Source organism: Apteryx rowi, unplaced genomic scaffold (assembly GCF_003343035.1).
Source record: "Apteryx rowi isolate R43461 unplaced genomic scaffold, aptRow1 scaffold_382, whole genome shotgun sequence".
Lineage (NCBI taxonomy): Eukaryota > Metazoa > Chordata > Aves > Apterygiformes > Apterygidae > Apteryx > Apteryx rowi.
In genome coordinates this window covers 457,558-472,455 of record NW_020450330.1, presented here as the reverse complement: position 1 = coordinate 472,455, position 14,898 = coordinate 457,558, and the positions used below count along the sequence as shown (strand labels likewise).

Below are 14,898 nucleotides of genomic sequence, written 5' to 3'. Positions count from 1 at the left end.
TCTCTCTGTCTGTGGGTGGGAGGGAAAGAGAGGGAGGAATCAAAAGACTTGGTGCATTCTTCACTGGGCTGGGCTAAAGCTTGTGAAAGTACTAATGTATTAGAAAGCCTCAGCAGGGATTTGCTGAGAACTAATGCTGTAATGTGTTAGTCATCCTTTATCTGCTGCTATTTTTACAGGTTCTGAAGGATGACTGACGTGGGTTTCTGTGATGCCGCTTAGAGGCTCTGGCACTGTGGATTGATAAGTAACCTGCAGATTTCACCGTGCAACACGGGGAGAAAGCATCAGGAGTGCCACTTCGCTTCAGCTCCTAAGTGGACGAAAGTACAGTGTCATCTGTCTGCAAGGGAAGATTCTTCAACAGATTTTTACAGCTAATAATAAAGACAACATAGCATCATCCACCTTCCTGATTTACAGTGCATCACCTTCCAAGACAGATGGTCTGTCAAAAGCTGTAGGATGTCTGCAGAGCGCGCAGTAATGAAGTAGCGAATTGATATYGCTGCTGCTGCCTAATTGTCAGGATCAGAGCCGAGAGCGCTGCGCTGCCCTTTCTCTGCTCCCTTAATCGGGCCAGGAACAGCAGGGTGGACATGGCTGGCCTCATTAACAGCCTGCTAATACTCTTCCTTGTTTTTCAAAACAGCTGTTTGGGTTTCAGGAGCCCACTTTCTGTCTTCAAGAGGTGGGTTATGCAGGAAGACCTTGTGTTTGAATGCATGCTTGCTTAGGGCTGCCATCCATTATTATATAATGGAAGTCTGGGAAAGTATGTCCTACCTAAAAATGCGTGTGATATTTGTTGGGTTTTGCTGCCTTATTCTGAACAGTTTTGCTGTAATTTTGAAATGGCATTCTTTTGTCATGTGAAAGCCAGGAATTCTATTGTTTTACCCTCAGACTGCTCTCTAAAATGTGAGTTCTCTGTGTTAGAATGATCAAACAGTAATTAACAGAAATTTTCATAGAACCCCACAGGTGTATTTGAGATTTTACACAGTGAGTAAATATATGTCGCCTACCCCCATTAGCTTGCAATATAAACTGACGTGCTTTAATGAGAAAGCATTAGCTAGCTTAAAATGAGAGAATTCCGGGGCTTTTCTGGAGTCTTGAATGTAAAGTTGCATAGACAAATTTGAARGTAGCACATACAAGAGAAATAGCCTCTTAACTCTTCAAAAAAGTGTGTTATTGTGTATGAGGTACATTGTGCACTGTAGTTTACAGTGTCATTTATATATATTTATTCAAAACTTATATTGGGGTTGCATCATGTCTCAGATGTTTTAGTTATTCTTCATAGTGATCTACTTTTTTTTTCCTTTTTTTATTTTATGTTGCATTCAATACAGACCTCCTTAACAATCATGTGAAGTTGTAAAACTTACTGTTTTACTTTGCTGGCATATAATGGGAAGACAGACTTGCTATTAATGACATAGTGTTTGGAATTAAAAACTTCCCCTTTGCACATAATTTAGATTTAATCTGTATTGAATTCTACATCAGGTATGTAGTCTTAAGAAAAAAAAAAAAAGTCTTGAATGATTAACAGTATTTAAAATATTTTTGAGAATTAATTCTTTATCTGTTCACACATGTATCTCAGACTATTATTTAGATGAGCTGGCAGGTTACATCTAGTACTTTATTTTTAAGCTAATGCTTTCCAAGCCGGTCCATCTGATTGTTCATAGGAACTGCTTCAAAACATGCTTGATAACTAAGATGTTTTTCCTGAGTTCACAAAGGAGTGAAGTTCCCAAATCACTTTGAGTCACTCAGAGTTGTCAAACTTTATTTGTTTTGAAGCCTCATCTTTTTAGAAGGATATAACAAAAGTCAGTATTTTTGAAATCTCTCCTTCTTCTTTTTAAGGTATAAAGATACTACTAGGTCTCTTTCCAATGAATGCCTTGGAAGCAACAGGCCAGTGATTTCACTTGGTCTATCAGATTTTGCACTGGACATTCGCATGCCTGGGGTGACTCCTAAGCAGGTGAGACAAATGCAGTTTTTATTATTGCCACTTATTCTTTGTTTTGTAAGCAAGGAAAATAAAACTTTGCCAACAATATTAGCAAATGAGCAGGATAAAACAGGGTAACTCTCATAGATCTGTGTATATGCCAGAGAAGAGCAGAAATCAAAAAACTTGCTTCAAATGAAAGAAAAGTCTTTTCACTTGATTAACTTTTTGTAGTATGTTGGTTTCATAAACTGAAATGCTGAAGTTTATTCTGGGGGCATAGCAGTGGAATAATATTGAAAGCAATACAGAAGATATTAAAACAAGGAGAATGACTTTTTTAAAACGAAATATCTCCAGCTGTGCAACAAAGACTTAGTTTTTTTTACAGTTGCAGTTGACACCAGATCTCAAATCGTGCCTCAGTGCATTTGGTTACGTTAAACTTGAACATTGCCACAACTTAGGCAAATTGAGAAAGACTAATCATAAAGCTTTTTATTAGGATAATAATTGTGACCCAGTATTGTAAACCCTTAAAATACCCTAGGAAAGCTACTGTAAACAATTTAGAACAATATACTCTTTCTGATATTAAATTGCTTATCCTCTACTGAGCCAAATGAGTAAGAATGAAGAAAATTGAGTTTTTTAACATCAGTATCTCTTAAAAATCACATAAAACTCTGAGTTTCTAGTGTCACTTTTGCAGGTAGTTTCATTAAGTGAGATGAAAATGATTGTGTTTTGCAGCGAGGCAGTGCAGGGGATTACATATGTCATTAAAAGACCGTACTTTTCTTTTAAAAGGCTGCAGAGGCTTGGAAAGAACATGATGTTGTGCTGCAGTAGCTGATGACTCATTGTTGCAGATAGCACTTTCAAAAAAAACTGAAGGGAGAATTGAGGTTTTTGGTTATTGGGGAGCACCCCTCTGAAACATGTAATTTGGAGCAAGCTGTGTCGTTCCAGTGAGTGCAGAACAGAAATGTAGTTTCTGCTAGAAAATTTCTATCTGCAAAAAAAATTAAATATCTTTCAGAAAGAGTAAAAACTATTCTCCATTTATCATATTGCATATATGGAATTTCATGTGTTTTTTGTGATCTAACCTAAGGAACCATTAGTTGAAGGGCTAAGAACATGATTAACTGTGAAGAGTTAGGTTACTTCACTTTTTTTTTTGTCCCCCTCCCCTTTTTCTTTTGAGAAAACTGTAGTAGTTAATAAGAGGAAAAAAAATAATACTTTTCATTTATTTGAACCTGTACCCAAAAGTAGTCACGCAGACAGTAAACTGAAAATTTATGCTTTAGTTAAGATTTGGAGGAGGGATGGTGGAAGAGCGAGAGCAGCAGAATGCAACCTAAACAGGTAAGGGAAATAATGAATAACTAGCTGTATGTATTTTAAGTTCTGTTCTTGTTTCATGTGCTCTCTCGCTCTTCTACCTTCCCCCTCGCCCGACACACACAGTGCTGCACACTAACTCTACAGGAAAGTTGTCTCCTGTTTAGACAAGTTAAACATTGTTATACTCGGCAAGAAGTAACGCAGAAAAGGTGATCTTCATTTCCTTGCGCTCCCCAGCAGGGAGTGCCCAGCCGCTTCGTGGGTCGAGCACGGCTAGTTTGTCTTTGTGACAGAAAAATCTTGGAAGGGAAGGAATTGTCTGTACAGGGGAAATTTCTATGTAGTGCCTTCTTACTAATTAGCTCTCTTCCTCGTGTACCTCTTGGCCCTGAGGACAGATGTGCGGGCTTAGCGAGTGTGGCTTTGTTGTGAGTTCCAGTTTTCCGTATGGGTGGTTATATAGGAGCATGTATGGGAAGAGGAGGGGTTTGTACTGCTGGGGTCTATCTGCACGTTTGTCTGCCCTTGTGAAAGATGCCAAAATAAATCAATGAAGTGAAGGGGACAGGGGCACTTTAAGTGCTTTATTTTGAGCTCTTGGGAGATGTGTCACTATTTTGGTAATACCTAATTCCAGTTCCTGAGTTCTCAATCATAACTATTTGTGTAGGAAAGAAAAAAAAAAAAAAGTGTGTGGGGGGAGCAGAAATTACTGGAGGTGTGAGTGAATTAAAAATCTAGAGAACAAAATAGTAGATTTAGAGCAGCATCGGTACGTTTTGTGCTATCTGTCCTTCACTTACATTTTCTGTGAAGAAGAAATCTTGTGTTTCAGTTGTATTGCTATGCTGTAATTTGATGCAGAGAAGTAGAAGTTTTATTCAGATCAGCAATTGGTTAATCTGAGGAATCAACAGTGATATATTTTGTGTGATGGGAAAGAAGTTTCTTCTAATGTAATGCTCTGCATGAAAGATACAGAAGTAACAGTGCAGATGGAAAAGTCTTCAAGAGGACGACTGAATAGCTACAGAGCTAAAAAAAAACAAGGCTATATTGATTATTGAGATTAAACTCATTATAAAAGCTAGTGAATCTGCTAAATTAAGATAAATTTAGTCTCCTGCTTGATTTAAAAAAAMCCCTGCTTGCTCATTTAATGTCTATATATCTTAATTATTTATCTTTTAAAGAAAATTATACAAAGATCCAGTAAAATATTTTGCTCATTTGTAATACTGTTTTGTGTAATTGAAGATGCTGAATATGTAAACAATATATGTTGTTCAGTTGGGCACAAGTCAATGTAGTGTTCAAGCAAAGAATTCATGAATTATACTGCCAGAGGGGACCATTATGATGATCTAGTCTAAGCTCTTGCATGAAACATGCCATTGAATTTTACATAGTATTTTTCATTTGGAGTCCCATCACCTGTGATCAGGCTAGAGTCTGTATTTTAGGAAGACTTGTTAGTGTTTGTTTGAGGACAGTGAATAGAGAATCCAGCCCAATTCTTTCTACCTGGTGCATCAAGCCATCATTTTTCCAAAAAAAGGTTTTTTCTTTTCTAGTGAATTTTTTCTTCTGGCTTCTGCTGCTATTCACTACATCGTATTACACCTTTGTCTTAGACTAGAAATATTCTCTCTCTCTCTCTCTCTCTCTCTCTCTCTCTCTCTCTCTCTTTTTTTAAATAGATGTTTATAGACTGTATTTAAGTTGCCATTTGCTCTTTGTTTCCACAGTCTCAATGATTGAACTTACAGAATCTCACTGTAAGGTGTCTTCTTTAAGCCTTGAATTATTATTGTGCTCCTGTTCTGAACCATCTTCAACTTTTCTGTTTCTTTCTGTCATCAAATGAGTTCACTAATCTTCTTCATCATCTTGTCTCACCTTGGAAATGCTTGTTTCTACAGAACACCACTTCTTGCATTGAGTTGCCACTTGTATATTATTTTTAATTTAGCTAGCCAGAGACCTTGCAGAGATGTGGAATCAGATACTGAATAATTCTTCTAAAGGTTGTGTGTTTGTGTGGTTTTTTTGTTTGTTTTTTTGTTTTGTTTTTGTTTTGTTTTTAATAAGAGTTTCTGTTAATACATTTTAGCTCACTGGTACTGTTGGAATGGCCAGCGTAGGTCAATGAATCTAAAAAACAATTTCTTGGAGTGTTTGGGGGGAGGGTGGGAGGAAACAGAAAGTGTTGCCTACAGAAAGAAGATCTGGTAGACTTGAAAGGCCGGGGCATAAGATACAGGCAAAGATATTCTTCAGACAGGCACCCCATCTTGTGAAAGGCTTTAATATGTGATGATTATCAGCTAAGATAAGCCAAATATTTATTAGTAGCAAGAATTACATGTTGTAATTCATACAGCATTTAAGGTAAGTTTTTTTTCTGATAGCTTTTTAAGATTTTCAAATCAGTGGAGTTCAGAGAAGTTCTTCCCCTTAGCACTTTTCAGCTGGAGCTATCATTTCTGAAACAAGCATCTGAGTGTGTTTCAGATGCCCCGCCTAAATACACTGTATACATTATTGTATAATCTTCTTAGAGGACTTGCACAGAATCCCACTATGAGGCTGTTCTTTTTCACTGGATCTACCTGTCCAAGTACATTGAGATTTTTTTTTTAAGTTTCTGAAATGTACTCTTTTTTTTTTTCCTTTCAAGTTCTTCCACTGTTTTTCATTGATTTGAGTATCATATTTTCAGTATATACAGCAGTTAGCCTGTTGAGTAATTCTTGCCTCTCTTTTATTTTTTCCCCTTTTCTTTTCAGTGATTTAAACCCAGTCTCGCATACACAACACTCAGTTGCCTAAACATAGATACCATGCCCCATTTCAGATTCTCTGAAGCAACCACAACATTTATGTGGGGCTGGCAGGTAGAATATAGGGCATACCGGAAACTAATGACTGCAGAAGAGGCAGCTGGAGCCTTGACAGGGTGCCTGAGGCTATTTAGGATGGCACTAGGTGCCTGTGTTTAGACAACTGTATCCCACTTGCAATGTTTTCAGGATTCTGTTCTGTAAATTTACTCCTGTGTATTAGAAGGGCAAAATCTAAGTGTTACCTTTCAGAATTGCACTCTAAACCCAGACAAAGGCCGACTGAAAGTCTTAAGTGTCAATTTTCTTTTCCCAGCAAAACGTAGGATTTTAAATTTCTGAATTTACTGTTTGGCCACAGATTGCCACTTTCAGTAGGCTTTGCAAACTAAATTCTTCTGACTTTTCTCTACTGCCGTGTTTCTGTGTCACCAGTAGAGTCACAGTTGGCTAACAGGTGTCTAACAAAACTACTTAGTTCTTTATAACTTATGACCAGTGGACCTCTTGTGACCTGCAGTAGACCTTCGGTTGGAAGGATCATGTGAACATATGAATTGTTCTAGAAGGAGTTAAGTTCTGGCTGTTCAGTCAAAAATAGCTCCAAGCTGGAAAAATAAAGGCCAGTACTGAAATAACATTGCTGCTGTGTTGAGTGCTTCCATAGCATCACTGTTGGCTATCACATTTAATTTTATTTTCCAAAGTCCTTGATATTCCAGTGTGGCCTTATTCCCTTGAGCTTCCCAGATAATTCTCGTCAGTTGAAAACAGATACTGAAGATTAACCTCTTTGGATTCCAAAAAGCCTAACCATCTGTGTGTATTCCTCTGAAACTGAGATGAATCTTTGGTCATACCAGTAAGGGTGTATCTATGGTACAAGTATTCACATTGTTGTTTTAGAAGGATTACCATAGGGATCATTGAATTCTCTTAAAGTGGAGGCATACAGGTACTTTTGTAGGACCTGCTCTGCATTCAGTAGACAAAGATAAGGCTGACTTCATTGCCCCTTTTCAGGTAGTTCACATGCTTTTACAAACTGTAACTGTGTTGTACCAGCACGTTACTGACTGTTTTGTTGATGTACGAAGACCACAGCGTAAGAGCCTTTCTTTCAATAGGGTCGCCCAGTTGCGGTTTTACTGCTTTCAAGGACTGTACTTGGTATTGTAAGTTCTTTCCTAATGAGCCATGGTGCTTATTCATGGAAAACGTGGATTTTGTTTGGGGCCATTGGTCGGAGTTCACTGTGTATGTGTTTTAATTGGTTCACCTTTTAATCCTGAAATACTGCCAGAGTTGACAGGTCGAACGTTTTAAACTCAACCCAAAAGTCTTTTAGGCAACCAAGGCAACTGTAGCATCTTGAAGACAGTATTCTTGTTATGTTTTCTGCCTGGACTGCCCATTACACTATATCTTAGGGGGACTGTCTGTGCGGTTGCCCCTGGAAAATGATAGTCCTTTACATTGTTYGAGGACAATCACAGATCAAATTAGTTTTTGTACTGATTCTACTCCTTTTCTTTCTTTTAAGAGGTACGTGAAGTTTGTTAGAAAGTCCAGTGAAGAATATTTTTATTGATTGTAATTGGAGTTAGATGCGTGAATCAAAAATAAATATACTTCTGTGATTGCCATTACAATGACACAACATTTTTATGTTTTTGTGGACCATTTATCTTGGAATAGGGTGAAATACTGATTTAGGTAGAAATGCGTTTAGCTGTTAGATGCCATTTCTTTTTAGAATGCAGTGAGTTTATAAATACTGAGAACGCGGTGCATACCAATCTTGAACAAAATAAATCAGAAGCCCAACAGTTATTTTATGTAGCATACCCATTGATTTATCCTGTACATTTGTACCATCAGGAGGGTACTGTTACCTCCTTCAAACTTTGGGGGGGGGGAGGAGGGGTTTAACCACTGCAAATAAATTCAGTGCTAAGTCCTGTACGAGTGTAATCTTCATACCAGTTTATTTAGTTCTACCGCAGTCATCTTCAGGAAATGTGCAGTGTTTTGATGCTTATGTTGTCTTCATTCTAAGCATGCCTGATTTTTAAGGTAATTTCTGTTCTTTTATGTCTTTTAATAGTCTGATACCTACCTCTGCATGTCAATACCCCTCCTGGTGGATGATGAAGCCTATGTAGGTGAGTGTTGGTTGACTGGAAAAACCTAAGCAAGCCATTGAAGAGTGAAATAAAAGAACTTTTTTTGTTTCTGTCAACTTAATCTTTGGCTGTCAGAGCTTCTAAAATGCATTCATCATGACTAATGCAGGAACAAACTAGAGAGAGCTACTTAGAGTTGAGATAACAAACTGTGTCTGGAGAGATTCATGAGTCATAGTAGTTAAGGAGCTGCATGCAGATGCCTCTGGCAGCCAATACCAAACAATCCCATTTGTAAAGTATTGGCTTTCTGTCTCTGGCCGGATGCTTAATTCCACTCTGCTGAGCAGACTGTTTATTTACCTACTGGTCTAGGCTGTAAATCCTTCGCACTTAGAGTCAATATTGAATGCAGTAAGATCTTACCTATCTGGGGGGAAAAAACAAAACAAAAACAACCAACTCCTCTTCCCTCCCCTTTTTTTAGTCTTGTGGCATGAATAAGATGACAAGCAAGTAACAGGATCTACTGTAATAGTGTGCCAGTGCTTAGGTCTCATAGATCCGGAAAGCAACACCATCTGTTCAGAATGTCTTCTGGGTGCTCTTAATTTTATTTTGTCTTGCTCACGAACATCCAGCTGTTTAGGTAGAGAGAAGACTCGTGAATAGTTGATTTTACTGAAGGTAGTTTCACTATCGTAACATACTATAGAATGAAATAAAACAAAACAGTGAAAAATATAATGTTCTTTTTTTCCTTTGACTCTGTCAGTAAATTTTAGGCTATCATCTGCACATACAATGAATGCAGTGGAAATCTTGTATAGTTTTTATTGTAGTGTATTATGAGACTATAGTTTCACATGAATCTCCTTGCATAAACTGATATTTTAACCCAAAATAGTATTTTGTTTACATTTGTATGGTGGTAACTAAGAAAAAGGGAGGGGAAAAAAGGTAAATTTTATTTGAGGCTTTCTGTATATATTTATTTAGTAACGGAATCAGCCCCTGACTGCAGAATTACATTTTAACGATGAGCTTGGCCCTAGAAAGAAAGATTAGCMTAAAAGGGATTGAGCGTTCAGTCTCTGATCACCTATGGTTACTATGCAGTGTTTGCAGTGGACTCTTCTGCATTTTTTTTTTCCTTTTACGTGATTCATAAAAAGGTGTACTAACCTGCTGTTTAAGCAGTTTATATTTAGTGCTTCATTGAGTTGCAAAAGTCCACAGTTCAAATCTTTGTTAGGTTGCTGCACATGTAGTTCTATAATTTGGTGTTTACCAGTATTAAATCCATATGAAATACTTTTAGTGGTATATACATCTAAAACAACCTACTAAAGAGTTTGCTTAAAGAAAAGTGGAATTTGTGCAAAATCTGAATGTGACTCATGTAAGGCAACCCATTTATATTTCTGAAGACTGAGAAACTTTTAGTTTTTAGATGCTTATATGTTCTTCTTCAGACTTTTATCAGGTTTAGTCACTGTTCCATTGATCACTGTGCTTGAGTACATGTAACACAAAAGAATACAAGGTCTGGATGAAGAAACTATTCCACTTGTCAGCTGGAGTTTTGGGGAGAGTAAGAACTTGATTAGCAAATTAAAAAAAAAAAAAATCCTATTCTGTGAACATAAATTTTTCCTGTAATAACATTACTCACAAACTTATATTTGTGTGTCCTAAAAACAGAACAAATAAAATTGTCTACGCTTCTTCTTTGGGGTGTTTTCCAGAAAAACACGTAAGTGTGTGCTTAATCTTTAGCATGTGATCAGTTCCATCTGACTTCAGTGAAATCACTGGAAAGTGATTTCAGTGGAAGATGATTTGTCAGATTGGAGTCTTTGCAGTCAACAGAAGTTGCGTATTCATTGGAAAGACTAGGCACAAACATATCCAATTGTAGAATGCATAAAAATGCAAAATGGGCTATCATAAAATAAACAAATAGCAAATTAAAACTTCTCAGGAAAGAAAATGGAGTAAGAGATTTTTACAATAAGTATCATCTAAGAAATGGGATGCCTAATGGAATTTTTCCTTAACTGTTTCGTAATATCTTTAAGCGTTGTGGAACTAATTTTTAGCTTACTTGCATACATATATTTTGTGTTGCTTAAATAAGCATAAAAGATTGATATACACAGAATGAAATCATTCTTTTTTAAATGGTAGCTTCTGTATTTTTATCTGATTTAAGCAGATTCTGCATTCACTGCATTTCCAATAAATGGTGTAAAAATACAAGGGAAATTAAATAGTCAATGTTATCTAATAGGTAAGGCCTGAAAGAAGGGTTTTTAACTTGGTTTTGTTTGGGAAACTGCTATGTGTGACTTAACCTTCATTGATTGCTGTTTTACTTTATGGTAGAAGCTTCTGAAACTGAAAATATGAGCTTCTGTTGCTCTGGGTTGCTTTTCAGCCATCTATTGAGAAGACAGTAAATGTTCTGAAGAGCTTGCAGCATGAATAGATACAAATACACAGGATGGAAACAGAATAAGCGTGGGAAGGGAAGGAGAAACGCAGAGGGTGAATTACCTGCCAGTGTGACAGTTCAGTGATAATGCTTAGAACAGGACCCACATTTTCTGCCTCCAGTTCAGGTCTTTGCATGTGGTGCTTCCAAGTAAATATTTTCTCATTTCAGTGATTTTTACCCTTTTCTACTTTATTTTCCTCTTTTTTCCCCCTTGTTGCATATTGACGAAATTTAAACACCTTGGAAGAGGGAACTTCTTTTTAACATTGCACATGACCACTACTACATTCATTAGTAAGTAGAAAACATTGTCCGTAACTTTTTCAGTATTTTTATGGAATTTACGTTTGTGAACTTTGAATTAATACTTAGCTTTGTTATTCCACTGAGCATTTACAACCAGTAGACAGTCAGTCATGCTCGCACAGGGACAGAGGGTATAACTTTATACCACCCATTTGGGGCAGTACTGTACCAGACTTGACTGATTCGTTCAGAATCAGTTTTAAGACTGTGTAAGTAAGATTGCTCGGTTGCTGATTTTGATAAACTGTTACCAACTGGAAGGAGGAATAGAGCACCCTACAGGTCTTTTTCAGGGATGCATCTGTACATTTTGGCAGATGCTGTTTGTTTACTATATGCAATTCTTTAGTGGAGGGTCAAACTGTCAAGGTTGAGGTGTCTGTCTGAACCAGCCATTTTTCTGTTCCAAAAGGGCTGTAAATGCTGACAAAGCGGAGGGTGGGTGTTTGTTTTGGGGGGCTTTTTTGGGTAGACTATGCCACAAACCTTAACATTTAAGTTAATGTTAGATAGATACCTTTTGCTGCTATGAAATGAAATGACTGTGAAATTAAAATATAAAAGATATCAATGAGTGAGATTAATATGTAAATTTTTAAAGGAGTATGATTACAGTCACATTTAAAAAGAACAAATTTTCTTCTACCTCATGTTTGATTAGTGTATATGGATAAATAGCTAAACCAGAAAGTAGATTGAGTCTTTAATGGTGCAGGCTTTGATTAAAAAATCAGCTTCTGACTACTGAGCTGTAGTGATAGCTAAAGGGTGTTCTACAGATACTCATATGAATCGAGTCTGACAGCAAGCCCCTCAGCCAAGAAATTTGACTGTCATCTTCATCTCCTTACTTTCACTCACATGGCTGACCAGTAAATAAATGTGTATTTTTCTTACTGACTGATGATAAGTCCCTGTCTGTCAAATTGTACTATACAAATGAGAGGGAGCCTGTTACGTTCAGCACCACAGATGGTAGTAATTAGATGATTTATTGCTTTTCTTCCATACATGACTGTGGGATGTTTGTTACCCTAGTGTGGCTTATATCAGCTTCCTTAGTACCTAGTAACAATGGCTTCACTGCATTGAAGGTCTCTACTGTCTCTCTAATCCATCATACTGAACATTGATGTACTGATATATTTCTTTAAAGTGAATTCAATCGTATTATCTAGAAGGAAGCTGTTAAAAAAAGGGTCAGCATTATATTGACTGAGTTGTTATTTGCAAAGATGAACATGTTAGAAATGAATTGGTTAAATACATAATTTAACTAAACACTTAAGATTAAATTAATGTCCTATCCGTCCATTTCTGATCTGTTCATTCCTGTTTCTCACAGAGTTCATAATTCAAAGTAGCACTTTGTTAGGCAAGTAAGTCAAACCTTATTCAGGTTTAGTGTATATATACTAAAACTATTACTTTTCTATCATTTTAGTAATCACTTATGCCTCTTTTCCATGCATAAAAAGTAGGTTCTGATTTAAACAACAGCTGTACATGAACAAACCTGAAGCAGAAGTGGAGTTGGGGTTTTTTGGATTCTTTTTGCTTTTTGTTCACTCTTCTAATTTTTGCAAGTGTACCTTAGCATCTTAATTTTTTTTAACATAAAGCTTAGAAAATTTTAAAATAGGTATTGAACTCCACATGTTTGAGTCAAATTTGAGGTGCAGTCCTATTATTGAAGTTTTGAGTTAGATGCAGAAAAGCTGAAAAAGGAAGAATCTGTCTACGAGACTTTCATTGGTATTTTCCTGCTGCCTATTAGTCCTTTAATGGCTAAAGATTTATAAGATACAAGTGGAATGAATATTTGCATGCCAGCAGTCTTTGGCTAATCCGTTCTTTCCTCATGGTGCCACATACCTGAAGATCTCACAAACTTTCTGGTCTAGAAAATAATTGCAATGGAGTCCAAAGTTCTTGGAAGCCTCCAAGTGTTCTCATATGCTGCTCGATACCTGTCCTACACCATATGCAGGTATTGGCTAATTGTCAACATCTGTAGCTGTGAAGGAAGATAGTTTGGGGGGGGTCAGTTTTGTTTGTTTGAGGTTTTTTTGCCTTGGTAGTGACAAGTACTGCATTTGCCTTGAATTTCATGCTGATTTGTATGGTTTTATAGTTACAACTTTTTTTTTCTTTTTTTTCTTTTTTTTTTAATAATGGCTTTCTTTGACCCCCTCTGCCCCATTTTGGAAGACTGATATAAGCCTTGGAGCGTTGCTAAGAAAATCACTATACAAGAAAAGAATAACTGACTCTGCAGAGTGCTCTCAAGCTCACAGACAGACTGAGAGGTTTTTAAGACTCTTCTTTCAGTGAGAGTGATCAGATATATGAGCTAAAACAGCTGTATACAAATAGTTCACACAGAAACCTGATTTTGCTTTAATTGTGGTGCATTATTTCCCATTAGTATAGTATTAGTAGTATTAGTATAGTAGTAGTATTTTATAATTTTTACAATAGTGTTTAAAGGTCGCATTCATATGCTAGAATGTCATTGTAATGGACACTGTGCAGAGAGAACAAAAGCCTTCCTGTCTCGCTCGTTCACATGAGTACCAAAGATGGCAGAATGGCAGGGGAGTCAAAAGAAGCAGAGAGACGGCATTGACCAGCATGATAGGCAGTGGCTTCAGCGGACGGGGGCCTAACCTTTAACGAAGCCTTTCTTCAAGGCTATCCTTCTAGGTGTTACAGTCCATTTTGTACAGGTGTCAGGTTCTGTGATAAAGATCATCATATTTCACATTTATGAACTCCTCCAGAAATTTTATTTGTCACTTAAATTGGTAACAGCAGCTTAAAACGCTGGATAGAAAGTCCACACAAAATGACATATTGTCTATCCCACGCAAAAGTTAGTCATAGTTTTGCTATTAAATAGTAGTGATAAAAATGTCAAAACAAAAGGTCTTGCTGTAAGACAGATTTGTTTTATGGCTATGGAATGAGTAGAATTTGCTGGTAGGAAAAAAAGTTATGCAGGCTTTGGACTTTAGTCATACTGGCAAGTTTAGCAGTTTTGAACCCATTTTTAAGAATACGCAGTGGGCAGAATAACCTTGCTTCAGCCCTTCTTTTGGAGCATCTCTCCTGTGACCCAAAGCCCCAGAATGAGGCTGGCAGCTTTCGTCTTTCAGCTCCTCGCCCCTGCTTTAGCAAGCCTACTGCTTAATGGGCTTTCAAACTGAATTTACCTTGGAGCTCACATTGCTAATGGTTACAGCAGCTTCCCACAATATGTGGGTGCTCCTCTTATGTCCTCACTCCCTTGCAATCTACTGCGTGCCATACATTTTCAAGCTAGAATTTGAGTTCTGTGCCAAAATTTCTGGCTGCTTTTCCTCATTTCTAACTGCACACCTRTGCTCCAGAAAACAGGGGTAGAAACTATCCAGTTAATTTTTTTATTTTATTTTTTTCCTCATAACACTGGGACAATAATTCACATCATCACTCCAGGAACTCTTCCTCAGCTGTACATTCACATACTGAGTTGCATTGCAGATAAATCTGCGAACTTCAGAATAGTGTTTTTGTGGTTTACAGTTTCATGGTCTGCCTACGTTAAGGCTTTTACAAGAGCTAGAAGACACCTTGTTAAGTGTCTATGTACATGTAAGGCCAGGAGTGGCTCAGTTACTACAGTTTTGGCATTTCTGTTGAAGAATAAGGTTAAAAACCCTCCAAGGTCCATACCTATCTCAAATGAAGGAAAACTCCTTTCCGTTCCCTGTATCTGACATATTTCAACATGAATAAAGGAAGTTACAG

The 14,898-nt window shown here is 37.1% G+C and overlaps 1 protein-coding gene across 2 annotated transcripts in view; it reads left to right on the top strand.

The window, feature by feature from the left end:
• The first annotated feature begins 210 nt into the window (after window positions 1-210).
• PAM (peptidylglycine alpha-amidating monooxygenase) overlaps window positions 211-14,898 on the top strand; it is an 85,553-nt gene continuing 70,865 nt past the window's right edge. For both annotated transcript variants that reach the window (XM_026074259.1, XM_026074258.1), the window contains exons 1-3: window positions 211-691; window positions 1,888-2,008; window positions 8,282-8,339. In XM_026074259.1, coding sequence (XP_025930044.1) covers window positions 600-691; window positions 1,888-2,008; window positions 8,282-8,339 — 271 coding nt within the window. In that variant the 5' untranslated portion in view covers window positions 211-599. The remainder of the gene's footprint in view (window positions 692-1,887; window positions 2,009-8,281; window positions 8,340-14,898) is intronic.